Genomic DNA, 27743 nt, shown 5'->3' with positions numbered 1-27743 from the left:
AAGCGGCCAAGGCGGGACGAACGCAGCTGGACACGGGGAGGCTGGCCGCACCTGGTTGATGTGCACAGCTGGGATGGAGGCAGCGGACACCGCTGAGTGGCTGGGGGAGTTGGGCAGTGACTTGCAGGGCCCGATGGCCAGCTGCTGCTTCTTCCGCAAGGCCACTACCTTCTGGGCCACTGCAGGGAACAGCAGAGTCAATTAGCCCTCTGGGGAGAAGGGAGAAGCCCAGCTTAGAGTCCCCCCTCCCCTAGAGCACATGGCCCTGTTGGCCAGAGGGCTGCTCCGTGACCCCCCACTGCGGAGGAGCTGTCCCGCCCAGCACCGGAGTTACCGTCCTGGAAGACGCGCTCCACATTGAGCCCGTAGGTGGCGCATGTCTCATAGTAGGTACAACGCTTCAAGTCTGTGGACAGCTTGCGGGCCCTGCTGTCGTCAATGACCCGAGGGTTGGCGGCACTGATGGCGTCTGCAGAGCAGGGAGGGGGGGTTTACTCAGCCTGCTGAGAGGCTGGGGTACAGAAGGGGAGGGTCTTTGGTCAGAGGGGGCATGAGCATGAGGACATGGGTGTCCAGGGCCTTGTTCCAGCTAATTCCAGACTCACTGAGCAGAAACAAGCCACCACTCAGTTACCAGTAACTCATCTCAAAAACCGTGGACCCGACTGTCACGCGATGGCAGGATAAAGCGCCTGTTCTGGGGCCACGGGACAGGGTCAGTCAACACAGGGTGGGAGGGGGGCGGCCAGGCACTCTCACACCTGCCCACTTGGGACCCAACCAAGCCCCACAGGCCCGCTCACCCTGCGTGCCCACCAGCACCATGGGCACCTCGCTAGCGTTACGGAAGCTGCAGAGGCGCAGGAAGTAGTTGTACACCGTCTGGAAGCTGATCTCATCCTCCAGGCTGAACACAAATACCACCGCGTCCACCCAGGCAGCAAACTAGGAGGTACCAAACACAATTATCAGCCTCACCTGGTTGTGGGCAAACTCTGCACCCTCTCCTCTCTCACACACACAGCAGGCCAAGGTCTAGTCAGGAGCCTCACCTGGAGCTCAGGTGGGCCTCCCTCATCTCGGATCAGCAGCAGGTAACTCTGGCCATCCACCACAATCTCCTTCTTAAACCGCCCCCCTAGGACAGAGTGCATGGTCAGGCCCAAGGCTGGGAGGACCGCCTGCGGGGCCAAGCAGGGCTGAAATGCACAGCTTCGGAGGAAGAGGAGGAGGAGGAGGAGGAGGAGGAGGAGGAGGACTGAGGAGGAAGAGGGGCTCGCATCCCTTGTTCCCACAAAAACAACAGGAAGGAGGGAGGGCAGCAAGGCCATCCTATAACGCTCACCTTCAGGGGACTCCTCCTGGACATAGGTCCCTGTCAGATAGCGGTGCACAAGGGCCGACTTCCCACTAGACAGGTTCCCCACAATGCCCTGCAGGAAAGGAAGGGGTGACAGCAGCGGTCAGAGGGCATGAGGGAGACAGGGCAAGAAAGGCAGAAACCATGAGAACTGACAGGGAGCAGCGCTGAGGGCTGGGAAGCGGGCCCTGAGGAGGGCTGCAGGGAGAGGCCCGGAGGACAGAGGGGACTGGAGGCAGGGAGCAATGCCCAGGCCACCACCACTACAAGCCGAGCCCTACCCCTAGCCCCAGGGCTGCGTGACCCTCCTGGCCTCACTCACCACTTTAAGCTCTGGCACTGAGCGGCTGAGGGTCCACTCCTGGCTATTCACAAAGGAGTCTGTGGGAGAGAAGGCTGCCTGTCAGGACAGGGTGACACCCACAGCTGTGCCATCTGCTGTCTCCTATGCTGTCCCTTCCTAGGCCATGGCCAGAAGTCAGCGCTGTCCAGAAGGGACCCCAGACCTCAACCTTAGTTCCCTAGGGAGCAGCAGAAAAGTGTGGGCTCATTCCCCTGGCCGGGACCTGGGTCCATCCTCCTACTGCTCCAGCAAGCAAAGCAGCTCCCACTTTGAGCCACACCCAGCCTGGTGCTCCCCCGAGGCCCAGACAACAGACCCAGGCAAGAGGCAGCTCCAGCAGGTCCCAGCCCAGACCCAAGCTGGGCTGGGCACTTGGCAGCTGGGCAGGGGGACCAACCTCCTGCAGCGAGTAGGAACAGCTCCCCTGTTCAGGGTGGGGCCACCCACCACATTCCTGCCAGGGTAGAGAGGGAGGAACCCTTACCTGGTCCTTTTCTGTGAGGGGCATGTGGAATGGGGAGCTATCTGCCCCATCCAACTGGCCCTCTACCCCTAGCTCCTCCTTGCTGGGTAGGCCAGCACCCTTTCTCCTCCAGAGCCCCGCCTCCAGGTTCCTCTCAGACCAGGGCAGCTGGCTTGATGCTGGCACTGACCCAGGGAAGGGGAGCATCATGCCACCCAGAGGCCTCCCAGGGCCTGCACTACCTTCTTTATCTCCTAGATTGTAATGGCCATCCTATATCCCTGGCCTGGGCCTGGCTTGCTCCCCCACCCCCCCCACCCCACCCCCACTCCAGGATGCCTCAGAGAGTCGTTATCACACCGACCCGGTCTACAAGCAATCCCTAAGCTCCTCTGCAGAGTCAGAGGGGAGAGCTCAAGCCCAGCCTGGGCGTTAGAAATGCGGTCTAGCTCCGCCTAGAGCCGGACTAGGTGAGTCCCTGCGCCCCTGGGCCTCAATACTGCAAGTGCCAAAAGCCAGAAAGGGGAGCAGCCACCCTGGCCTCCTGATCCACGAGGCTATGGGACAGCTCTAGTGCGGGGACCACCTGGAAGTCCCCTCCTGTCTGCTACCACCACCTTCCAGGACCGTCAACGACCGCACAGCCGGCCGGGTGCTAACATCACGCCCCCACGACATGCCCACCACTCCCAGGTAGGTTCCAGGCTTCCCACCGGCTCTCAGCACAGGCTCCAACAGCAAAGGACCCCCAGGCCGGGCCCTTCCCCTTACCGCTCGGAGCGCCCAGAAGCCCGGGGGCCGCGGCAGCCCGGCGGCTCCACAGCGGCTCGGCGGGCAAAGGCTCCGGCACAAGCTCCCTCCGGCGGAAGCGGCCGGTGAGCAGCTTCCAGAGGCCGGCGGCGGAGCGCGGGCGGCCGGCCTCGGGCGCTGCGCGCGGGGCCTCGGCGCCCAGCAGCAGGTCGCGGCGGGGGAACGCGTCCAAGGCGCCGGCATCGCCGTCGCTGCGGGTGCGCGTGCGGGGCAGCAGCCCGGACTCGGTGCGCCGGATCTCCTGGCCGCGGCGCAGGCGGAAGCTGAAGCTCTTCCTGAGCGCTGCCAGACCTCGCCGGGGTCCCGGGGCCGTGCGCCCCCCGCCGCTGCCGCCGCCGCGCAGCACCTGCCAGCGCTGGCTGCTCCACAGCGAAGCGCCCCGCAGGAAGCCGGCGCTGCCCGCGCGGCCCAGCCCGGTGCTCGCCGCCTCGGCCTCGGCCAGCTCCAGGCGGTTCACCTCCAGGAACGTCATGCTGGTGGGCCGCGGTCGCGCTGCCGGGGCGCCCCGGGAGCGAACGCGCCGGGCCGGCATGGGGCTGGACGCCGGGCTGGACGCGGCCGAGCTGGGGTGCTCCGAGGGCGCGGACCTGGCGAGCGGCGGGCGGCCGTCGATGGGGCCCCGGCGGCTGAGACGCGGGCGCAGGAAGCTGAGAAGCAGACTGCGGGCGCCGGCGGGCGGCGGCCCCGGGCCCCCCGAGCACACGCTCCGCGGCCGTGCCGGCTGCTCATGCCCGGCGCCCGGGGAGGCCTGCAGAACGGGGGCCGCGCGGCCGACCGGGGCGCCGTGCAGGTCCAGCGAGTCGCAGACGCTGAGGGCGCGGCGGCAGGCGGCGGGCCGCTCCCAGCTGTAGCTGTCCCCCGGCGGCCACCCCTGCTCCATGGTCAGGGCCCGCGGGCGAGGACCAGGCCCATGGCGAGGGACGCAGGGCGAGGCCCAGGCCGGGGCCGCGGCCGGGGCGCACGGACCTCCGGCCTCTGGGCACCTGGCGTTGGCCAACTGAGTCCCACAGCTCCTCCACCACGCAGCCGGCAAGCCCAGACCTGGAGAGGCTGGGAGCCAGCCCAGCAAGGAGAGAGAAGCGGCAAGCCTGGCCTGGAACACCCCGGAACGGCGGCGCCAGGGAACCAGCCTGCTAGGGCAGTCCCCGGAGCCCTCAGAAAACAGGAAATTCCAGCCCAGGGCTCCTCCTCGGATTGGCGCAGGTAGGCGAGGAGCTGTCATTAAGAGCAGGCCAAATAAATAACAGTCCTGAGCACAGCACACTCTGGGCCCCTCTTTGGACAGTAGTGGGCCACTCTTTCTCCAAAAGGAGAACCTGGAGACACCACAGCTGGAATTGGTAAAAGTGTAAAGTAGGAGTTGAAGCAGGTCATGTGCCCTCTCTGGACCTCAGTCTCCTTCTCTGTCAAATAGAAAGCCTAAAGGAGGTGATCCTATCCTAGTTTTAGACGCAGACATTCTGAGGCTGGGAAGCTCCAGACTTGGAGCTATTGGATGGTACAGAGGAGTAGGTTGCTCAGCTAATGACCAAGGCGGCTTTCTTCCTTGGAGATTATAAAATAGTCTGGGCCTTGGCTAGGTGTTGTCCTGCCTGAGGGCAGTGGAAAATCCAATGGACCATCCAGTTCCAGACAAGGGACTCAACCTAACCTAGGAGTCCCCAAGTCCTCTGATTTGCTTCTCCCTAGTCTCACCTCCTGTCTAGAGGCGTTCAGAGGTTGGCCAGCCCCGCAGAGGTGACGTGTTCACTAGCAATACCGGTGGTGCTCACTCTCTCCAGCCCTTTGAATCTCCCCAGTGTGGCCTGCACCAGGCACTCATTAAAGGCAGGACTCTCCCCAGTCCTCCTCCCCCCCCCATGGCCCTGGACAGTAGCCAGTTTGCTAATTTACTGTAATCCACAAGGACCCCAGGCAGATCAGGAGAAACCAGTTCCGGTAGTGGCAAGGATGAGGGGGCTTCTTGCGGGTTCTTTTAAAGAGAGAATGCTCCCAGGTTTCCTCCACCCCCCACTCTCCCCAGTCCAACCCAGCTCCTGACTTCCTTCTGAGCTTTAGAATTCCATGGTCCCAGTCAGAAGCAAAGTACAAGATAAAAGTGGCACATTCCAGAGGGGGCTGGAATGGGGGAATGCCTGAAGAAGGCAGGGCCTCTCCATCCTAGGTGCTCCCAAAGAAGAGAGCTGGAGACTCCCAAATCCCGGGCTGGATCATCCGGAGAGGCCCTGGGGGGGGTGAAGAAGCCGTCTCTAGGAACTAGTCATTAACAGCGATGAGGTCGGCTTCTTCCTCTTGGGGTGCACAGTCCTCACATAATAGATGGTTAGCCGAAGGCCCTTTCCCATGGCCCTTCCGGCCTGGAGACAAGAATATGACCCAGGAATCATGACTCACATTCCCAAGTTTAAAACTCCCACACTCAACTTCCCTATCTGCACATCTATCTGTCTCTCACACACAGGGAATTGCCCCAAAGAATAAAGATGTGAACCCTTCCCCCCAAGCCAATGAAAATACAGGGACAGGACAGCAGCCTGGGAGCCTCCTGGGAACTGGGGAGAACAAGGTGCCCAAGAGGGAATGGGGGCTTTATTATTGTTGTTGTAATTGTTATTTATTGATTTCATCAAGAGAATAAAGGAGAGAGAGACAGGAACATCAAGCTGTTCCTGTATGTGCCCTGCTGGGGGATTGAACCGGCAACCTCTGTGCTTCAGGATTATGCTCTAACCAACAGCTATCCAGCCAGGGTGGGAATGGGCTGCTTTAGAAGCCAACTGGCTCTCATGGTGGGAACAGCAGGACAAGATCGAAAGGGAAAAGCCCTCCCCCCCCCCGCCCCGGCCACACGTGCATGAGGAAGGTGGGCAGCAGTGCCCAGCCCCTCAGCGGACTGTCTCCTTCCTATTCCTTCTTCCCAGAAACCATTCCTGACCAGCAGAAATGAGGCAGAGAACGGCGCTGGCTGCCCATCAAAGTCCCAGGACATCAGGCCAGTTGGAGACCCCAGAAAGGAAAAACTGGGCGGGCACTCTGCTCTTCCTCGTTGGCACCTGCCCCCCCCCCCATCAGTGGCAGGGTGTTCTGTCTGGCAAGGCTGTGTTCCAGAGACCCATAGCCAACACGGTCCAGCTCTACACAGCCCGAAGGAAATAAGGGCAGCCCCACAAAGCTCCAAGCTGGGATCTCACAGACAGCCAGAAAATCCACTGACTGGCCCTTGGGCCAGCTCTGTCGGTTGTCGGAAGCACCAAGCTCAGCCTGTCACTAGAGGGGTAAGAGTGGCCATGGAAGTTTCTGGGGGAATTAGAGATGCAGTGTCTCGCGATGCCTGCAGCGACCCATTTGGGTGAGGATGGACACATACGTCCCAGGTGGCAGAGAGTGTAGAAGCTGAGCGCCGGGTAGCACCTCTGATCCAAGGGTAGCACCTCTGATCCAAGTACCCGGAAATCAGATGTTAGTCTGCACACACCCACAACAGGGTGCGTGGGCCTCAGCCCCCCTCTTCTGGGTATGCAGCTGTGTGTCTGGGGGCAACAGGAATATGCTACTGACTGCATCAGGGTAGCTAGGGTGAAGAGGAAGACCCAGAGAAAAGATAAAAATTAAAAAAGAGAAAGACCCAGTGAAGGCCTGACATGTAGGTGCTGCAGATGCAGAAACAGGACACGAGTCCAGAGCAGGGCAGGGGGCGGCCTCGAGCTCAGGAATCCCGCAGAACCTGCGCCCAGTGTCTCCACTCAAATATTTGCTGGGCGATCCATTGATAAGTTGAGGTGTGCCCAGTTGAAGTCACACAACCCACAGGGAGCTGCGGATGGCCTCCTGGGAGAATGAGACGGAGACAGGAAGCGTTGGCTTCCCGCTGACACCAAGAGGCACATAGGTGGCTCAGGGAAAGGCTGATTCAGCCCTGTAGCCGGAAGGTCCCTCTGCTAAAGGGCCCCCAACGTCGCATGTACCGGGTTTCCTCTTGCCCACAAGGTGGCAGCAAAACATCTTCCTGCAGCCGTGTTCCTGTGCAGCAAGAAGCAGGGGACCCCAGTAGCAGGCAAACGCAGGTCACCAGTCTGAAAGAAGGCTGGGGCTGTCCCGCTGGTCCCCTCTTGCCCAGAGCCTCCCCAACAACCCTCTGCTCATGCTGGAAGCCTGCAGGACTCCTGAGCCTTTACAAGTCTCAGCGGCTGTCCACCAAGACAGTTCCATGCAGCAGCAGCAGCAGCAGCAGCACAATGAACCTCCAAATTCCATCCCCAAAACTGCCATTCCATGTCCTCCACCCTAACAAAGGCACTGCCAGGAACCCTCCGCACCACTGGTCCACACCCAATCTGAGGTCAGTCCTCTTGGCTCCACCTCCTCAATGTGTCTCAAGTCCACTTCTCACCACCTCCTTTGTACAGCCAGACGCAAACCACCATCTACCCCGCACAGAGCCCCCACTGCCAACCCAGAAGTGACCTGGGTCTTCCCAGCCACTGCCGTCACCCTGTCGCTTTCCACGTGGCACAGAATTAAACCAAGCTCCTTGTCACCTTCTAATGGACCTGGTGGCCTCTTTTATGTCACCTCCTGGAGCTCCCCCCACTCCCTACCTCCAGCCACAAACTGCCAGGGCCTCTACGTCTGTCTGGGCTTCAGCTCATCTGAGTCCCCTTCCTTCACCAGCTGTGTGCCCTGCCACACTCTGTCCCCACAGTCACCTAACGCTCATTACTCTCCAAAATCGTTCCGGTGTGTTTTCTGCAGCCCCACTGGAACTTAGCTGGATTCACAGGGGCTGCGCGAGCTTCTCTGTGCAGGAACAAACAAATGGCTTTGCTGCTGAGTGTGAGCTGCACATGCACCCAGGCTTTTGCTCTCCTTGCAGGGAGGGAGGCAGACTTCAGAGAGCTGGTCCTTGAGGATACAAACCACAGGCAAAGCCATCCACACAGACCCCAAGTTGCAAGGTGTCGGCAGTGCCTTGGCAAGACAGGCAAGCACTTTGGAGGTGGGAGTGCTGGATTCAAGTTCAGCCTTGGGGACCTATTGGCCGTGTACGCTAATCCATGTACAGTCACCTTCACTGGGCCCTGGGTATCAGTCTGTAAATTAGGGATAATCCACCTATTGTGATATTGACACACCACCACCAACGTGACTATGATGGGTCTAGCCCACGGGGCTCATAGCAGGTGATCAATCAAAGGAGCCATGGGCAAGCCCTGGCCAGGCAGCCCAGTTGGTTAGAGCATTGTCCCGATATGCCAAGGCTGTGGGTTTGAGCCCCAGTCAGGGCACATATAAGAATCAACCAATGAATGCACAAATAAGTGGAACAACAAATCAATGTTTCTCTTTCTCTCCCTCCCTCCCTCCCTCCCTATCTCTCTAAAGCCAATAAGTTAAATAAAATTAAAAGAAAAACATGTCAGCCCTGGCTGGATAGCTCAGTTCGTTAGAGCGGTTCCCCAGGGACACAAAGGAGTTTATACCGGTGCCAGCTCTCTTCAAATCAGGCATTGAGTGGGACACCTCAGCAGTTGCACATCTGCTCAGGCCTTTCAGTGACTGTTCCCTCCAACCCTTCCCCAAGGGACTATAGAGTTGAACCTCAGTGTCCCCGGGCCCCTGAGGGTCACATCTTCCTCTGTAAATCTGCTGAAAGTTGTGAATGGGCTGGAAGAAGCAGACACGAAGTCCTGTGAGGTCCTGACCCCGAGGACCTTAGAATGTGGCCTTATTTGGACATGGTCTGGTTGCAAATGTAATTCGCTAAAATGAGGTCACATTGAGAAAAGGGTGGGCCCCTAATCTCATGACCGGTGTCCTTATAAAAAAGGGGAAATTTGGACATAGAGACAGTCATGCACGGAGGGCAGATGGTCATCTACTGGCCAAGGAGAGGCCTGGGACAGCTCCTCCAGAACAGAAGGGTCCAGCTCCTGTCCCATGGGCCTTCAGAGAGAGCATGGCCCTGTCAGCAGCTTGATTTCAGACTTCCAGCCTCCAGAGCTTTGAGAATATAAACTTCTGTTGTTTTAACATCCACTCACCCCCCAGTTGGTTATAGCCGCCACAGGAAACATATAGAAGCTGTTACACACTCAAGGGGGTGGGCTCCTGAGGGGCCAGCAGGTGTGAGTACACAGAAACCAGTCCCCCACCCCCATCCCAGAACATCTTCCCAGGCAGATGCAGAGCAGGGGAGTCCTGCCCCCATCTCCCAAGCTCAGCAGGTCAGAGAGCTTCCCAGTCGCTGCCTTCCCTTCCTCCCCTTGGTCAAGCTGAGGGGACTCAAAGGGGCCAGGTGGGGAGTGGACAAAGGGAGGAAACCAAGACTGTCCGCTGGAGAGCAGAGTCATTCCAGCCCGGAAATGGCCTGCTTAACCCCTAACTAGCTAGCTACTCAGTAACAGTCTCTTCATTTTCCTTTCTCTCCGCAAACTGTTGGCACCATGGTGTACAGGACAAGATCATCCCCTGAAGACTTGATCCCTCCCTTTGTGCAGCCCCATGGGCCTCCGGACCTTGGTCCTCATTCTAACTCCCGGAGTGGGACCCAGACACGCCGCATCCTGCCCGGACCAGAAAATATCTCTGGGGCTACCCGCAGACCAGGGCCCTGTGCTCACTGTGCTTCCCCAGAAAGGGTACTGCTTTTCAATGGTCTGTCCCCAAGAGGGAAGGGAACCAGTATGTGTACATCTTCCTGGTGATCCCGAAGGGTGCAGCAGGGTGAGACCACATACTGCCACCTTGTGGAGGGGGGACGAGACGCTGCCTTTCCATCCCAAGTTTTACATGTTTCCTGCATCTCATGTATTTAAACGGTCCAGCTTTATGTCCCAGGAGCTCAGAGGGCTTCTTCCAGCCCAGTGGGATTCTAACACACATTCCACAATGAAGCCTTCACTCCTCAGCAGTCTCAGCACCATCCCTCCTGTTTTCACAAACGTGAAATATCTGAATCGAGGAAAGAGGCAATAGAGTATTCCAATAACTGCACCCACTTCTCTCTGAGATGGAGGGGCGGCAGAGACAGCGCTGCTCCCAGGGGTCCCCCACCCCCACACCAGCTCAGAGCTCAGATGCCCAAGGTCAGGGTCTCAGGTAAAGGGGGTGGAGGGTCAGTCTATACAATTAAAAAAGAAGCCTGACCAGGCGGTGGCACAGTGGATGGAGCGTCGGACTGGGATGCGGAAGGACCCAGGTTCGAGACCTCAAGGTCACCAGCTTGAGCGCGGGCTCATCTGGTTTGAGCAAAAGCTCACCAGCTTGGACCCAAGGTCACTGGCTCCAGCAAGGGGTTATTCGGTCTGCTGAAGGCCCACAGTCAAGGCACATATGAGAAAGCAATCAATGAATAACTAAGGTGTAGCAATGTGCAACGAAAAACTAATGATTGATGCTACTCATCTCTCCGTTCCTGTCTGTCTGTCCCTGTCTATCCCTCTCTCTGACTCTCTTTGTCTCTGTAAATAAATAAATAAGAAAAAATAAAAAAAGGTGGTTTGAGAGTCCAAGGGACACAAGTTTAAAAGAGTCTGAATTCTCATCACAGATATTGCAAGCAGGGCAGGTAGCTTCCCTACAGGGAGGAGCCCTAAACTGAGTCCAAGGCCACCCATGGCCCCTAGCATCCCACACCCAGGCCCAGGCCCCGGAGACCTCAAGAAGCCACAGGGCAGGGCGCAGGTTGACACTGACAGGACCTGGATGTGGAGGCCACTTCCCTCTCCCTCTGCCCCACCAGCTCAGTGGCCTCAGTTTGCTCATCTGCAACATGGGATAACCCTCCCCCTGCAGGGGTGTCCTGGGAGTTACCAAGCAAGCACATAGGTCAGCAGCCAGCACAGAAGGAGCGCTGACAGGAAGTTCCTTTTTGTGTGTGTGTGTATTTTTCTGAAGTGAGAAGCAGGGAGGCAGAGAAATAGACTGTTGCATGTGCCCAACAGAGATCCACCCAGCATGCCCACCAGGGGATGATGCTCTGCCCATCTGGGGTGTCGCTCTGTTGCAACCAGAGCCATTCTAGCACCTCAGGCAGAGGCCATGGAGCCATCCCCAGTGCCCAGGCCAACTTTGCTCCAAGGGCGCCTTGGCTTCAAGAGGGGAAGAGAAAGATAGAGAGGAAGGAGAGGGGGAAGGGTGGAGAAGCAGATGAGCGCTTCTCCTGTGTGCCCTGGCCAGGAATCGAACCTGAGACTTCCACACGCCGGGCTGACGCTCTACTGCTGAGCTAACCAGCCAGAGCAGGAAGTTCTTCTTTTCAGTACCATTCTTTCTGAGGTCTCAAATCTGATTCTGCCCCCGACCCCATCCCGTCGCTCAGAACCCCGCAACTCGCAGTCTACTGCAAAAGCTGTCAATCTTGTGACATTTGCAGGGCAAACACCAAGTGCTAGAGTGGGGGGTGGCACACTTGAAGAGTTTCAAAATGCACAATGCCAGCAATTTCCATAGTGAAATCATGGCTCTAGTAAAACAGTGTCTCGGATACCCAATGTAGCTGCCACGGACTCATTCACATGGCCGACTGGCCAGCTACCCAGGGTCACCATGTAGGAACTGGACTTCGGCTCTTGGCTCCTGACATGCTTGTGCAGTCAACATGGTGTTTCTTTGGTGTCTACTTGTTACCCAGCCTTGGGTCTCCTGCTCAGAGAAAGGGGCCTCAGGCTGTGCTATTACTTTTACTCCCTCGTAGCAGAAATCAGTTTTACTCGTGATCCAGTCTTGGGGGGACCTGGCAAGGATAGGCTTGTTGCACACTGAAGCAAGCTGGGTAGTGACCACTGCCCCCGGATCAGAAGTTAAAAGGGTCTCACCTCTCTATCACTCAGCTCCCTCTATCTGGGCCATACCAGTCCACCCTTGTTTTTTTTGTTTTTTTTTTTTAAGATTTATTGATTTTAGAGAGAGGGGAGGGAGAGAGAGAGAGAGAGAGAGAGAGAGAGAGATGGATGGATAGGGGGGAGTGGGAAGCATCAACTCATACTAGTTGCTTCTCCTGTGTGCCTTGACTGGGCAAGCTCAGGGTTTGAACCATGGACCTCAGCATTCCAGGTTGATGCTCTATACACTGCACCACCACAGATCAGGACACCCTTGCTTTCAAGACAAGAGGGCTGGGGTATCTCAGCCCCTCACTCTTGACAACAGAGTTCCTTTGACCATCATCACAAAGACATAAATCTCAGTGTGCATCTTCACGTCATGTCACGGGGGAAGACACCACATTCTAGGACGGCTCACAGCTGCCCTGCAGCCCCTCAGTGGGTCTACGTTAAGCTGTCTGGACTTGAGTCAGGGTCTCTGTATCTGTGACACCGGTGCCCCCCCAACCTGAACTCTAATGGCTACCACCCGAATGGCAAGAGAACTAACCCCCACCCCGCAAAAAAGGTGCCTCCCTGGGGACCTCACACCCACTGTCACCTTAATGTTCCACCCCAGCAGCAAGAGTCACACAGTTTGAGTCAGTTCACAACAGCCTCCCGACCAGTAACGAGCTCCTCACCTGTGTCCACCTCCCCAGGGCCAGGCAGAGGGAAGGTGGCCTCTCATACTTCCCAGGGAAGCCTGCTCACTGGACAGGTAGTGGTTTTTTTCAAGGCCCGAGCCAGCTAATCTGGTGGAAGCCTGAGCCAAAAAGCAGAGGACACCAGTGTTTGCAGTGACCGCCAGGCTCTGACCTGGCTCTGACCTCTCAAGGAGGAATGGGAACTCTGACAGGGAGGACAGAGAACTTGACACAATGCCACCCTCTTCCAGCGCCAGCCACTGGGCGCATGCCAGAGGGAGAGCCAGCATGTCCCAGACTTGGGCAGGCAGGAGGCGCCTCCCCGCCCTCCTGCCAGAGGGAAGATGCAGGCTCACAAAGGACATCTGGCCCCTCCATGAAGGGCCTCCCTGGCCGGCCCACGAGCACCTGCACAGGCCCTGTTGCACAAAGCTCCTCTCTGAGGCACGTGACGGCTTGCAGGCCCACCTGCCCTCTGCTCCTTAGGGCCAGAGGGGGCCCACCTGGCTGGGGATGTGTGTGTGGCAGCAATGTGGCCCTGGAGCAGGACAGGACTGTGATACAGGCAGGGAAGGTCCCTGAATGACCTCTGCTAACCAATAGGGCTCCTGGGCTGGCTACCTAGCAGAGGCCGGGCCCCTCAGTCATTGGTCAAGCATAACCGGCCAGGCTAGTGCTGGGCTGGGGCTCGGGGCTCAGCAGAAGCAGACAGCAGCTTGTGACAACCTGCCCCACGAGGTACCAGGACAGGGAAGGCTGGGGTAGAGAGAAACCCAGCAGACCAGGCTTAGATCTCAGCTTGCCCAGTGCCTCAGTGAGACACTATTCTCACAGGTAAAGGGCAGGGTTGCCCTCCTGGAAGGGCAGATGTGGGGCTCAGGCTCAGGGCCCACAGGGGGACGTGCAGGGCCCGAGGCCCACAGCTGGTAGAGGGATGGGGACCCAGGAAGGGACGAGAGAGCCTATTAACACAGGTGCAGGACAGCAGTGACGAGGCTGGGGACAAGGAGAGCTCTACAAGAGGGAGTCTTCTGTCTTCTCTGGTTTGGCTGGAGGGGCCCAAAGATGTCACACCCAGGCTGTCACAAAGGACACGCTAAGGCAGAGGGCTGCCCAGCCCAGCCCAGCCACAGGTTCCCTGCTGGCTCCCCGGACAAAAGTTAACACAAGGGGATTGGTAAAAAAAAGACCAGCATTTAACACTGCCGTACTAAGGGGTGCTCTCGCCTGCCAGGTCCACCGTCCCCTGTCTGCAAGCATGGAAGCGGGGGAGGGGGCTGGGAGGCAAGGCAAGGCGGCCAGCTGGGGCTGCTGGCAGAGGGGCTGCTTCACAAACTTCCCGCTATTTCACGAACATATCCGTTAGAATAAGTTAATGGTAAAACACAACAGAAAACTTACAAGGACAGCCCTGCCGAAAACGCCAGGATGGGGTAAGCAGAATGTTGTGACCCTGGCCAGTGACAGGTAGCATCGTGGGTGGTGGCTGAAAGAAAGGTGGCTAGCAGGATTACCCAGCTCACCTCTCTGCTGAATGGCGTGACCAGGCCCTGCTGCTGAGTGACCTGGGCCAGCCCCTTCTACCATCTCCAGCCTGCAAGGCATCGGGCTGTATAATCAGCACCCTACTCGCCAAGTGTCTGTACCTCACAAGCCCGCCCTTCCTCTGAGCAGTGTGCAAGGCCGGGGCGCAGATGGCCAGCCAGTCCTCTGTGCTGTTCACACGAGTCTGCCCACCAACAGACTCATGGTTGTACGTCCACTACTGGGTCCATCCAACCCAGCAGCGGATGCAGGGAGCCCAGGGAACAGACATGGCCCCTTTCCTGCCTGACTCTCTTCCCCTCACCCTAATACAGGATCAGCCTCCAGGCTGGGACAGGGGAGGGGAGACAGGGAGGGGAGACGGGAAGGGGATGTAAACGAGGCCAAAGCAGCCCCTGGGAAATGACCAAACCAAAGTGACATGAACCACACTGAGGCCTGTGGCCAACTCATTGGTAACCAAGATGCAGAAGGGGACCCACAACACAGTCCCCCGGACACACACACACTTGTTCGTCTTCTTGCAAGAGCAGGGCAAAGGTTCTGAATTGTGCGTGGGAACCAACGGACGTTAACAAGTTCCGTGGTGGACCCTTCACAACAGCACTTGTTCTTTCCAGGTTTTAAGAAAACCCACAGTGACCAAAAAAAAGCTACTGAGGTTCGAACACTCATGTGCAGGGTCACAGAGAGCTGCAGAGATACAACAAGAATGCTCCCCGAGGAAGACAAGCCCAAGCGAGTGTGTGCGTGTGTGTGTGCGCACCCGCATGCGTGTGCACGTCTTGCCAAGTTCTCACAGCCAGTCTGTGGCAGGACAGGAACGAGAACCCAGGAATCCTGAGTCCCTATCAGGAAGCTGCCAAATGGGACAGACCCAGGTGCCTTTCATGACTTTGTGACTTTCTCGTTCCCCTTATCTGGGCAGACATTTTCTACGACGCCCCCCACCCCTTGCTGTGAAACACCAGTAACCTCAAATCAATCACCAAGTAGCTGACAGCAGGTATGAGCAGGATGCAGAAAGGATGGGACAGGCACACATCAGCCAGCCAACCTAGGTACCTCTGGGCTGGGGGAGGCAGGGTACCCACATTTCTTCCACTTCCCTGCACATCTGAATGTCACAACGAGCAAGAGTTATTCTTGTCATTTGAACATCCATTTCCATGTTAACGATGCTTACACACTTTGAAATGTTTCTCGATCAAGCACACACTACACGCTCTATCCACACCCAGACCGTTCACGGAAGGGAGACATTGTTCCGTGAGCCACCATCTCATTGGGAATTCAAAACCTCAGACGACAGTTACAAGCCAGAAAGGAGAGCCCTACCTTACCCTCATGTTATATAATAATCTAAACGTTTCCAAGAGTTAAAACGCGAGGTCAAAAGCATTCAAGAGGCACCTCAGGAGGACTGACCAGAGTTCGGCACGGTCCCCCAAAGCTCACCGGTCCATTATTAAAGGGGAGAAGCGAGACCTGGAGTTAGAAAACCAGGTGGAGCCCCAAGTTCTGCCATCCCTCATGTGGCCTGGAGGAGGCTCCCCCTCTAAGTCCTGGGCTGCCTCACTTACAAAGTGAGGAGGACACATGCCATCTTGAAAGAGCCTGCGGGAGAAGAAATGGTGACCTCAAGCTAGGGTCCAGTGGGTGGGCAGGCAGGAGAATGCAAACCATTGCAATTCCACACAGAGCACCGTCTCTGTGCTCCATGCAGGTGTCCCAGGTCACCCCCCTTCCCATCTCCACAGGCCCCGTGCTCAGCCCCACTGCGGAAGCAGCGGCCTGCCCTTACCCTCGGGCCTACACAGTGCAAGTCGGCCAGGGTTAAGAGGAATACAATCTGGTCCAACTGATTTCAAATGACCTGTCTGTTAAGAAGAAAATGAGGACACAAGCCAGAGGTCCAGGTCGCGTTTGAGAGATGCTGAACAGCGGCACAGAAACTCTCAGGGCCCCTAGGCCTCAGCCTCCCCAAGCCGTCCCTTTTTTCAAGAAGGACATCTTTGCTTCCTCTCCTCCTGAGGTTCTAAGGGCTCAGAGTGTGGACGCTAAGTCCACTGATCCGCTTCTAATTCCACCTGGTTACCCTCCGACCCAACTGCCACGGCACATGGCAGCTGAGGGTGAGTGCCCTCCAGTGCCACCCTCCCATGACACCTGTCTCCTAAAGGAACGGGTACCATCTTGAATGGTCCCCTGGAACATGGCAAAGTGTCAACAGGTGATATAGTACTTGTCCCTCCCCTGCCACCCTGTTCCTTCTCCAAGACCCCAAGCCTGGCACTCACATTCGGTTAAAGAAAGAAATGGTCAAGTAAATGGTCGTCCACCTAGGGGCCAAGGGGCACCTAGGGGCACGGGCTGTCTTCTCTGTGCCATGTCTCCCACCTGGAGTGAATGAGGACTGGACAGGGGCACAGGGAGTGTCCTCCCTGCCACCTGAGGGCAGGTCTTACAATCCCTCTGCTGTGACCTTAAGGGGAAGGAATCCTGAGCAGACTTCCCCGTCTCTAACTTCTGCCCTGATTTTCTTAAAATGTGGGTTTATGGCTGCCACTCCCAATCCCATCCGGCACCTTTTACAGGCTGATCCAGTCACCTCTGGAGTCCAGAGTGCCTCTACAGCCTCTCCCTCCAACCCAAACCTTGCCTGCCTCAGAGCTAGTGACAACTGGGCCACACAGCAGGAGCTAAATAAATATATCTGGAACAAGCGCGGCTCTCCCTGGACACCAGCACCTACATGGATATCCTCTTTTTCAGAATTCCTAGAGCTATCTCGTGCCAAGTCCTAAATAGACAACCAGCACCCCCCCCCCCATACACGCGTTCCCTAAGCCGGCTAATTACCAAAACGACTAGAAGTTCCCAATGCGGATCCAGATCCCACACACCCCCATAAGACCCCTGGGAGGCAGCTTCAGAAATCAGTACTTGAGCAAGACCCACAGGTGAATATCATCGCCAGGTTGGGGGGGGGTGCCCCTCCCCACCCAGGAACAGGCGAAGAGCCAAGCACCTCCAGAGACTGCTTCCCCGTCTCCCAACACGGATAGGATTCTGCTCCCTGAATCCCAGGGCTGGCACCAGGGTGTAGTCACAGGACACACAGAGACAGAGGACAAACTCTAAAGTCCCTGGCAGGCCTGTGAGGAAGTGTGTGACCGCTGAGCCCCACTGAACCCCCACATGCCTGCCCACAGCTCAGCGCCCCCCCCCCACAGCCTAGATTGGAACCAACATGAAAACCCTCTTTAGAATGCTTCCAAGCCCCGAGCCCATAGAGGCAGGAAGAAAGTGCCTGAGTGAATGAGGTAAGGGGTGAGAACAAGCCAGCCTGCCTCTGCAATACTCAAAGAAACTTCCTGGGGGAACACAAGGAGAATAGGAACAAGTCACCTGGTTGACAAAAGCCCAGTTCCTGGGCACAGCAGTAGCCATGTGGCACACCCATGACTACCGTCCACTTCTAGCCCCTCCCTGGGGACCTGAGGGGCCCACGGCTGCTTGCACATCTTCTCAGGGACAAGCCTGCCTTTCCCAGCCACCTCTGGGACCCCGTAGGCTGCTTCTCCCTACAGCTCACCTGATTCCTGCTCACCTGGCCCAGCTCCTCACATTCCAGGTGCCCAGGCTATCCCCAACCTGGCCTGAGGCCCAGTGCCTCTGCAGCCTTCCATCGAAGACACAGCAAGACACTCCAGGGAGTCCCTGGGGCCCCTTCCCCTCCAGGATCCAAATGAATGCTCTGCTGCTATTCAGCCCGATCCCTGGCTGACGAGCTTGGATTCCTCCCATTTCTGAGCCTCAGTTTCCCCAGCAGGGAGGTGAGAGCAGCTCAGAGACTCTGCACGTGGTGAGCCTTCCAGCCTGTCCCAGCCCCTGCTTATATACTTCTTTCGTTCCGTGAGACCCTGGACAGACACGTTTTCTCTTTCCTTGGCCTTTGGTGTACAAAGGCCTCCCCTCAAATCCTGTCCTGAGACCCCACACACACACACACACACAATGCTGAGTGTTCCTCACCTTCCTCCTGCCCTAACCAGGGGGGTCAGAGGTGACTAAGAGAAGCTAAGAGAGAACAGGTAAGCAAAATGCCACTGTACTTCCTCAGTGCCAGACGAATCCCGACTGCATCTCCCAGGTCACCTTCAGGGTGGGAACACATAAACCCTCCGCTTGAGTATATCACCAGAGTGAGGTGGAGACTTATTATTATACACCAGGACAATGTCAGCTCTTCCCACGAAGAGGCTCATCTCTAGTAAACACAGGATTGGCCTCCTAGGCCAGGAGTGTTGTTTACATAACAGCCACAACCCAGCTCAGCTGAGCCTGGGCAGGGGGCACTCCATCAGGCTCAGAGTGAGCAGGGAACCACTGGAGAAGCTGCTCCCCTCCCTCTGCCAAGGAAGAAGGTGGGGATGCCACTCTGCAGGACAGCAGCAATATGGTTTGGCAGATGGAGAGAGGAAGGATATGGGGCAGAAATTGGAGAAGGAGTTTTCTGGGGTTTTTTTTTGATGCCTGCCTACAGCAGAAAAGCTGGCAGACAGAAGTGGCAAAGTAGCCTAACCAGTTGGTGGCACACTGGATAGAGCGTTGGACTGGAATGCGGAAGGACCCAGGTTCGAGACCTCAAGGTCGCCAGCTTGAGTGCAGGCTCATCTGGTTTGAGCAAAGGTTCACCAGCTTGGACCCAAGGTCACTGGCTGAGCAAGGGGTTACTCAGTTTGCTGAAGGCCCACGGTCAAGGCACATATGAGAAAGCAATCAATGAACAACTAAGGTGTCACAACGCACAATGAAAAACTAATGATTGATGCTTCTCATCTCTCTCTGTTCCTGTCTGTCTGTCCCTGTCTATCCCTTTCTCTGACTCTCTGTCTCTGTAAAAAAAAATTTTTTTAAGTAAAAAAAAGAAATGGCAAAGCAGAGGTGAGGTGGGTAATAAAAATGGGTTCCAGGAAAAAGGCTGGAAAAATAAAGGGGGGTGAGTGGGGAGAAAGAGGCAGAAGGCCCTGCCAAGAAAGAACAGGGAAGCAGGGACCAGGAGAACTGAGAACAGATGTGTGAGCAGCGGCTGGGCTAGGTGACAATGAGACATTGGGTCTCAGGATTCGCAGGGGTTAACACCAAGCTTCTGAGCGAAGCAGTAACACGGGGTGCTTCCAAACCACAGTGGGGAAGTTGGTTACAGGGGAGGGTTCTAGCAGGGGGAACCTGCCTGTTGTGTTGGATTTTCAAGACAGGGTGAAAACCCACGTGTGTCAGGAAATCACGGTCTTCACATCACAGAAGACACGGGAGACTTCCTGGGCTGAGGGAGTGGGGTGGGGGGCGTCCAGCACTGATAAAGGAAGCTGGGCTCAGAGTAGGAAGGCAAGATTCCTGCCTCTCCCTGCTCTGGGAAAGGGCCTGTGACAGATGTCTTCCCTCAGCCCTTCTGTGGCTGTCCCTCCAAGTCTCTTTACCAAACAGGGCAGGGGTAGGGGCTGGGATCTTGGGGCTGATGGGGGACCTCTCTTACTTTGTCCAAAGGACACTGAGGCTACAGGGAATGGCTGCTGTCCCTGCCCCGCCCCCTTCAGCTAGAGGGAGGAGAAATTGGTCATGCCTCTCTTTGGGGCCCCTGGCTCACACAAATGCCATCTCCAGGTCCCCAGCCTCAATGGTGATTCAGGACATCTACTCAGATCCATGTTAATGAGGGTTTTTTTTTTTGTTTTTTGTTTTTTTTTTAAATTCTGTCACCTAATTAGTTCACAGTGAACTAGGCCTGGAGAGAAAAGAGACTAGAGAGGGCTGAGGAAAGGGAAGAAAGCAGACAGACTGGGATGTCATACCAAAAGGGCAGAACCTCAGCTCAAATGGGGTCCTTGACTCCCAAAAGGCCCAACGTTTCTTCCCCAGCTACAGGAATCTCTCTGAAAGCAGAAATGGGTGTTCAGGTGAGGAGTCCCCCAGAGCCTCACATAGAGGTGAAAAATGGGAGCAGGGCCCTCACTGTGAAGCTTGAGTAGTGGACAGGCCCCTGTGCACAATTCCATGTCATCATCAAAAGGCCTTGCATTCTCCCAGCATTTCCACTAAGGCCTAACCCACCACCTGCTGGTGGGAGTCCCCCTTCAAATGGAGCCGGAGGAGGTAGCAGATGGCCCTGGGCGAGGCCCATCTGCCCACTGGCCACTCAAAGGTCACCATGCCACAGGGGTGCCTGCGGGTGCTGCCACCCCCCCACACACACACCAGTGGTGGAGGAGTATCTCTGCCAGCAGCCTGCACCCGCTTTCTCTGCCCCACTGCTGCTGGATGCCAGGGCCTAAGAACCTCGAGAAAGGATCGCTGGGCAGAGCAGGGGCGCGGGGTTTCAGTCCCTGACGCCCGGAGCCGTGTCCCTAGAAGTCGGTCAGTGCCTCGCAGTCCCGCGCCCACCCCGCAAGAGGCTCACTGGAAAGCAGCGGCGGGTCCCAGCGCAGGTGGGGCCCCGTGAAGGCGCGGATGGACCCACCAGCCCCTCCCACGCGGTCGCAGCGCCCAAGCCCGAAGCCAGGGCCGGCCCGCCCGGCCTCGGCAGCGTGCGGGATGTGCGTCGGAAGAGGGCGCCGCGGCAAGCGCCACCAGCCCCGGCCTGCTGGCGCCGGGCCCGGGAAAGCGGCCATCCACTAACGGGAGGCTCCAGTCCCCCGCCCGCCGCGAGGCAGAGCCCAGGCGGCGGCTGAGATGCCGCTCAAGCAGCGGCCCCACCTCCCCGCCCTCCTAGGCCTCCGCCGCGCCCACCCTACCGGGCCATACCTCACCAGATTTGCCCCCCCCCCCGGAACCTCTGCGGCTCCGAGCGTCCCCGTCCCCGAAGAGACAGTACCGTCCAGCCCTGGAGCACTAAGAGCAAAAACCGTACACCCTGCGCGAGACCGGTCCCCAGCCCGAGTATCCCCAGACGAGAGAAAGATCAAGTGAAGGCTGGACGCCGGCTCTGCAGCGCTGCCGTTCAACAAACCGCGTGGCCTGGACCTGAGGCGCAGGAGGATCCCCGACGGGGAGAGTGTGGCCAGGCTGGACACGCAGAGCCCCCGGCCAGTGCCGGAAAGACCGCCGCGCCTCGGTTCCCTCAGCCCCGGCTCCGCTCACCCTCGATGGAGATGACGTGCTCCCGGATCTGGTTCTGCAGCGCCAAGTCCTCCATGCGCTCGATCAGGTCGTAGATGGCGTAGATATTGGGATGCACAGACTCGAAGCGCTGGATCTCGGCCCGGATGGCTGCCGAGTTGGAGAGCGCGAACTGCTGTGGGGGCCCGCCGGCTAGCTGCTGCGAGGGGCCGCCGCCGCCCCCGGACCCCGGCCCCGCGCCGCCGAACTGCCCGCCGCCCCCAGCACCACCTCCGCCGCCGCCGCCGCCGCCGCCCCCCGGCGCCGCCAGGCTTGGCTGCTGCTGCGGGCTCTGCCCCCCGCCCGCCTGGAAGTTCATTGCTCCGGAGCAGCGGGGCCCGAGGTGGGCCCGGCTGGGGCCGGGGCGGCGCGGCGGCGGCGGCGGGCGGGCGCGCGGGGCTGGCGGGTTTGGGACTACGGAGCCGGCGGCGCGGGGCTAGTGCATGGGGCCAAAGAAAGGGGGCCTTGGCCGGGAGGCGCCGTCGCGCACGCTGTGGCCGCCGCTGCCGGGCGCTTCCCGGCGCCGCGATCCCGCCGCCTGGGAGCAGCCTCCAGCGGCAACAACAACGGGACCGGGAGCGCGCGGCCCGGGCCCTCCCCCCGCGTCATGCGCACGCACCACCGCCCCCGCCGGCTCCGGCACAGGCAGCCGGAGCCCCCCTCCCCGCCGCCCCCGCCCCTCCTGCGTGCGGGTCCCAGCGCCCCCGCCCCTCGCTCGCAGACTCTGCAGCCTCCACCCCGGAGCCGCGCGCTCCAGCCCAGGCGCACCGGCCCCTCCCACCTCGCCTCGGCCCTTCCGCCTTCTCTCCAGGAGAGAGCCCACCCACACCCGCCGCGGGGGCCGCCGTTAGGAGAGGACAGCAGTCCCGGCCACCTCCGGCCTGGCTGTCACTTTCGTCTCCCTGCGCTGGTCTGGGTGGGGTGTCCGATCTCTGGGCACAGCCGGAACAGTGCCCTACGCCTGAGGGTGTTGATGATTGCGACTGATTGGCCAAGGAGGGCCGCCAGCTCAGGCCCAGTTGCGCCTCCCTTAGATCTGCCTGCCTTCAGTGCGGCACTGGCTCCCTTGTGCCAGGCCCCGAGGTCAGCTCTAGAGACCACCCCTCCTCTGAGGTTCTTTCTGTAGCCCTTCCCTAGACTCTCCACTGCTAACTGCAGCACAGAGGAGTATCTCCAGTTCTGTCGAGAGCTTCAGGGGGGGGGGGGGGGGGTGTCTTGAAAATGACACTTAGAACAACAACATCCCCACTCCTGTCTTCCGGCCTCTCCTTAAAGGCCCCTTTGTGGAACCGGGGAGGGTTTGCTGACCACCACAGACCCTACAAATCCACAGAAGGAAGAGGGAGGAATCAAATATGTCTTCTCCAACACCCCATTCAAGAGACACCAGTGCCCACATGACTGTCTTAATTTTCCTTGTCTTCACCCCTTTCTCTTGTGTTCCTGTCTACTCCTTCTGGGGCCAAAAAGCTCCTTTCACTGTCCTAGCCCTCTGCATTCCCATTGCTAAAATTATCTCCAGTTCTTCTAGTCACCCCTCTCACCAAACTTGACCAAAACCCACAAGGGGTGGGTGGTATGTGCAGGGCACTGGCTCAGCCAATCAGCCTGCCAGGGCTGCCCTCATTCCACGTCCTCTGGTACATGTCATCCTTTTTATGTACATTTCTACTTCACAAACTGGGTCTTTTCCCAGCATAAAGTTGCCCCCCCAAAAAAAAAAAAAAATTGGCTATCCACACAACTCTGCCCCAGTACCAACCCAGTCATCATTCCTATGTTTTTTGTACCTCCGGAAGAACTAGGTGCAAGCTAATCAACACTGGGGGTCTCCCCAGTTCCTGAGAGATGTGGATTCCATTTACCTATTTGACCTTAAGAATGTCTTACACACTCTCTGGGCTTCATCTGCAAAATATAGCGGTTAGCAGAACACCTAGCTCTGATGTACTGTAATTCTTTCTTTTTAAATTTATTTTTTTATTCATTGATATTAGCAAGAGAGGAAGAGAGAGACAGAGACAGGAACATCAATCTGTTCCTCTATGTGCTCTGACAGGATCGAACCAGCAACATCTGCGCTTTGGGATGATGATCTAACAACCAACAGAGCTATCCAGACAGGGCAATGTTCTGTCATTCTAAAAGCAATATCTAGCATCTCTTTTAGATGCTTAATTAAAATCCACAGCAAGCGCTGGCCAGGTAGCTCAGTTGGTTAGAGTGTCGTTACCATGATTTGCAGGTTTGTTTCCTGGTCAGGGAACGTATAAGAACAACCAATGAATGCATAAATAAGTGGTACAAAATAATTGGTTTCTCTCTCTAAAATCAATTTAAAAATTAAAAAAAAAATCCACAGTGAGAAGTTGCTACCAGGTTCCTTCCAGGAGAGATGCTGGAGCTATAGGGCCTCTGAAATAAGTTGCCCCAGTAGCCAGACCACACCTGCTGTAGCACTGGGGTGTTGCCTGTGTTTCTGTGTCCTCTGGTAGTGTATGGGCCCCGTTAGGACAGGACCAGGGTCTGGTTCACTACTGTATTCCCAGTATCTTACAGATACCTGGCATATACTGGTATATATTTAATACATGTGTGTAGAATAAATGAATGAATGGGAGGGAAGGAACCAGAGGTAAGTTAGTTCTGTATGTTACAAGTCTAAACTGACATTCCCAAGGCCATTCTTGGAGTACTTGCTCCCTCAAGTAGGCATGTGCTATGGGAACATGAGGGTATGTTACTTTTTATTTTTTTTATTTTTATTTTTTTTTAATTTTATTTATTCATTTTAGAGAGGAGAGAGAAAGGGAGAGAGAGAGAGAGAGAGAGAGAAGGTGGGGAGGAGCTGGAAGCATCAACTCCCATATGTGCCTTGACCAGGCAAGCCAGGGTTTCGAACCGGTGACCTCAGCCAGGTCGACGCTTTATCCACTGCGCCACCACAGGTCAGGCGGTATGTTACTTTTTAATCAAGACTGGCCTATAAAACTCCAGGATGTGAGTCTCTGTGGCTATACGAGTCCAGAAGAAGGAGGGAAACCCCACAGAATTTAGCTTGGCCTAGGCCAGGCTTGGGCTCAAATTAACAGTACCATGCTAAGGATCCAGTCTCCAAGCCCAGATTTGAGGGGAGGGAGGGAACTAATACTAGTTGAGCAAATATATACTGAGTCTTAGATCCTTTACATAATTTTCACACTTACTGAACAAAACACCTCATTTACTCCTTACAATTGCTTTACGAGGTAGGTCTTAGGAATGAAGAAATTTAGGTTCAAAGAGATTCAGTAATGAACCTAAGGTCATTAAGGAATAAGGGATCGGTATTGTGTTACGTTCCAATATCCATGCTTCCTGCACAGTATCGTAGTGGCAAGGCTGAAGAGGGGACCAGGGAAACTGGACAGCCCAAGCCAGGGACGAGCATACTCAGCTAGACTGGTAGGGGCCACTCACGGTTACCAGCACCGATTGGGGGGGGGGGGTCCAAGTTGCCTCTGGCGTCCACCTGACGTAAGAATAGGTCGAGCCACCTGAGTTCGCTAGAACCTACATCTCAAAACACGGGTGCTGACGTGCTCCAGCTGACGTTGGTTTCTGCAGCGACAGACGCCTTGGCTGCCTGCCGGCAGGGGAGGGGGGTCGGATCCTGTGCGCCTAGATCTCTGAGGGTTATCACAACTCCCAAACCTGCCCCTCCCGCCCTTCTGCAACTGAGGGCACCCGAACCAGGCCGCCGAGCCCCGCATTTGGGTACACACGGAGGAGGGCGGGGACTGCGTGTGGCTCGGACTACAAGTCCCACAATGCTCCGGATAGCGGCCGCGGAGAAAGCAGGGGGTGCCTTCAGGTGTCTGCGACCTCGGCGCCTCCCGCCCGGAAGTGCCCGAGGGTCCGCTATGGAGCTGGCGGAACCCGGCGGTGAGTCCTCGCGCCGAGACTGCGCCCACCCCGCCTCCCCGAGCCCTAGCCGTCACCCGCTATCCTGTCCTGGAAGCGCCGGTGCCCTCCCACATCTTGGGGGTGGGGGGTGGGGCGGGAAGATGGGAGGGGTGATGGAGGAGTTGGGGGTGGGGAGGGCGAAGTCCCGTATTCGCGGGCGGGATCTAGGGTACAGCAAGGGGCTGTGTTTGAAGAAGCTTCCAGAGGAGGCGCGAAGTCGGGTCCCCGCGAGGTGGGGCTTGAGTGGCCAGCAGGCACCGAGTTGAGTGGGGAGGTGGCAACCCTGCCTAGGAGATTCCAGATTGCCAAAGGGCGGAGTTTGACGTTTGGTGTAGGGAAGCCGTGGGAAGCCGTCCGTGTGGGCGGGTGGGGTTTGGGTAAAGGGTAAGGGAGTAAGACATCGAGGCCGTTTTTCTTCCCCCTTGGAGAAACTTGAGCGACAGAGGAGATAAGCTTTGGGATAGATAAGCAGTTTTGAGGCGAAATGGGTGAAGGAATAAATTTTGAGATGAAGTAGACAGAAGAATAGGTAAGCTTTAGGGGGGAAGTTTGGTGGGGGTTGGATTTAGGGGAGAGGATGCTTGGAATGGCAAGGCCCTTATCTCAGGATAGGGTTTGGGTGAATTGGGGAGCTGGTGAAAGACCTAGAGCTCAGGTTATAAAAGTTAGGACTTAGAATTTGGTGATGGGAACGGGCACATGAGGCAAATTTGGGGCAACTGGGAATCAAAGCAGTCTGTGCCCTGGGTTGGGGCTTGGGTGAGGGGACAGAAGAGTGAGTGAGGGCTGTGGGAAGGTGGGGTAGGGTGGGGTCAGTAGCCTGTTGAAGTTCAGTGACCTACTGGCGCCTGTGAGCCAGCCGCTCACCCCCTCTCGGGTTCTTTGTGCTTCTCCAGCTCAGTAGCACGGCGGGCAAGGCCAGTGCCATGGCCCTGATTGAAGGGGTGGGTGATGAGGTGACTGTCCTTTTTGCGGTGCTTGCCTGCCTTCTGGTGCTGGCTCTCGCCTGGGTCTCAACACACACATCGGAGGGTGCTGACCTACTGCCCCAGCCGTCTGTGACCTCCACAACAGCCCAGCCCAACGAAGCCATGGCGGTCACCGACAGCATCAGAGGGGAAGCCCCAGGAGCTGAAACCCCTAGCCTGAGACACAGAAGTCAGGCGGCACACCCAGAGCCTGGCACAGGGCTCCCAGCAATGTCGCCACCCCCCAACTCCTCCCAGGAGCCTCTAGTACTACGGCTAAAATTTCTCAATGACTCAGAGCAGGTGGCCAGAGCCTGGCCCCATGACACCATTGGCTCCCTAAAAAGGTAAGCTGAGAGGAGGAAAGGAACAAAATGCTAAGGAGTGGGTGGGAGTGACCATGCACCTGGAAGGGCCACCAGAGACACCTGAGACTTCCCCCGCGTTTTATAGATGAGGGAACTGTGATGCCCAAATCACACTCTGCATTGTTCCCCTGCAGCAGGAGCGGACCCCCTGGGGGGCCATGACCTGGGTGGTGGGTGGGTAGAGGTGGGTGGTGGGAGGGCAGAGGTGATGGGTGGGAGCATTGTACTTGGCGAGAGACTAGGATTGCCTGAGGCCTGCTCTATTACTCAGGTCCCTCTCTCCTCAGGACCCAGTTCCCAGGCCGGGAGCAGCAGGTACGACTCATCTACCAAGGGCAGCTGCTGGGAGACGACACCCAGACCCTGGGCAGCCTTCACCTCCCTCCCAACTGCGTTCTCCACTGCCACGTGTCCACTCGAGTCGGTCCCCCACATCCCCCTTGCCCACCGGGGTCAGAGCCAGGCCCCTCCGGGCTGGAAATAGGCAGCCTGCTGCTACCCCTGCTGCTTCTGCTGCTTCTGCTGCTCTGGTACTGTCAGATCCAGTACCGGCCCTTCTTTCCCCTAACTGCCACTCTGGGTCTGGCAGGCTTCACTCTGCTCCTCAGTCTCCTGGCTTTTGCCATGTACCGCCCATAGTGCCTCCACGTGCTCTCGGCAGTGTGGCTGGCCCCTCCGGACCTTGCTCCCCACCCCACGGTGGGAGCTGCTGTCTGCCCAGGCCCACCTCTCTGGCTTGCCTCTTTCCACTACCCTGGAGCCCAGCCCTGCGCCGAAGAGCACTCCAGGGGCAGCTCGAGGCCCCTCCCTGTGACCTCCATGGCTCTGAGCCACCTGCAGGGGCTGCTGGCCCTCCGCTGTCACTGACAGTCGGTTCCTCCGGGTCAGCCAGCTGCTGTCGCTGCCTTGGCCCTGGGCAGAGTGGTGCCACACCCCTGGGCCCAGCTTAGTGTTCTGCCTGGGGACCCAGCCACCTCTAGTCCCTAATTGCTCCTTGTGCAGATTTGGGGACCCAAGGACCGTGGCCGAGAGGGGAGGGGAGGGGCCGAGGGAGTTGTTTGGAACTTGTGCAGATTAAATAACTGTGAAGTTTTCACTCATGGTGTGTATCTGAGCGTGTGGGCCCGTGGGGGCAGGGGGCCCTTGCCCATTAGGAGAAAGGGAGTGACGGGCACGGAAAGGACCCTCTGCCCAGCCTAGACCAGACCAGCCCTCCCAGGCCCACGCCGGTACTGCTCTCACCTTTTTCCGCCTCCGCGCCGGCCTCCT

At 57.6% G+C, this 27743-nt stretch overlaps 2 protein-coding genes across 10 annotated transcripts in view; one reads left to right on the top strand and one right to left on the bottom strand.

Moving 5' to 3' along the window:
• The window catches only part of AGAP3 (ArfGAP with GTPase domain, ankyrin repeat and PH domain 3), a 46781-nt gene extending 24931 nt beyond the window's left edge, over window positions 1–21850 (bottom strand). For 4 of the 8 annotated variants that reach the window (XM_066385280.1, XM_066385281.1, XM_066385282.1 and 1 more), the window contains exons 1-7: window positions 2938–3987; window positions 1683–1741; window positions 1346–1433; window positions 1053–1138; window positions 804–945; window positions 335–469; window positions 52–179 (exon numbers count right to left, since the gene is read on the bottom strand). In XM_066385280.1, coding sequence (XP_066241377.1) covers window positions 52–179; window positions 335–469; window positions 804–945; window positions 1053–1138; window positions 1346–1433; window positions 1683–1741; window positions 2938–3856 — 1557 coding nt within the window. In that variant the 5' untranslated portion in view covers window positions 3857–3987. Of the gene's footprint in view, window positions 1–51; window positions 180–334; window positions 470–803; window positions 946–1052; window positions 1139–1345; window positions 1434–1682; window positions 1742–2937; window positions 3988–21175 lie in introns of those variants that run through there. The other 4 variants (XM_066385283.1, XM_066385287.1, XM_066385284.1 and 1 more) reach the window with 4 other exon arrangements.
• Window positions 21851–24988: 3138 nt separating this feature from the next.
• TMUB1 (transmembrane and ubiquitin like domain containing 1) lies at window positions 24989–27553 on the top strand. 2 transcript variants are annotated; one of them, XM_066385850.1, is made up of 3 exons: window positions 24989–25117; window positions 26035–26453; window positions 26762–27553. In XM_066385850.1, exons 2-3 carry the CDS (start codon window positions 26065–26067, stop codon window positions 27111–27113), a joined length of 741 nt encoding a protein of 246 aa, XP_066241947.1. In that variant the 5' UTR covers window positions 24989–25117; window positions 26035–26064; the 3' UTR covers window positions 27114–27553. The 2 variants fall into 2 exon arrangements, with proteins under 2 accessions (XP_066241947.1, XP_066241948.1); XM_066385851.1 differs by lacking the exon at window positions 24989–25117 and adding an exon at window positions 25335–25370.
• Window positions 27554–27743: the final 190 nt, after the last annotated feature.

This window comes from Saccopteryx leptura, chromosome 5 (genome assembly GCF_036850995.1).
Source record: "Saccopteryx leptura isolate mSacLep1 chromosome 5, mSacLep1_pri_phased_curated, whole genome shotgun sequence".
NCBI lineage: Eukaryota > Metazoa > Chordata > Mammalia > Chiroptera > Emballonuridae > Saccopteryx > Saccopteryx leptura.
Note: the sequence above shows the minus strand (reverse complement) of the source record. Positions and strands in the feature narration are given on the sequence as shown.

Coding starts and splice junctions, on each gene's coding strand:
- TMUB1 (XM_066385850.1), top strand. CDS start 26,065: ATGGCCCTGATTGAAGGGGTGGGTGATGAGGTGACTGTCCTTTTTGCG. Junction 26,454..26,761: donor ACCATTGGCTCCCTAAAAAG/GTAAGCTGAGAG, acceptor CTCTCTCCTCAG/GACCCAGTTCCCAGGCCGGG.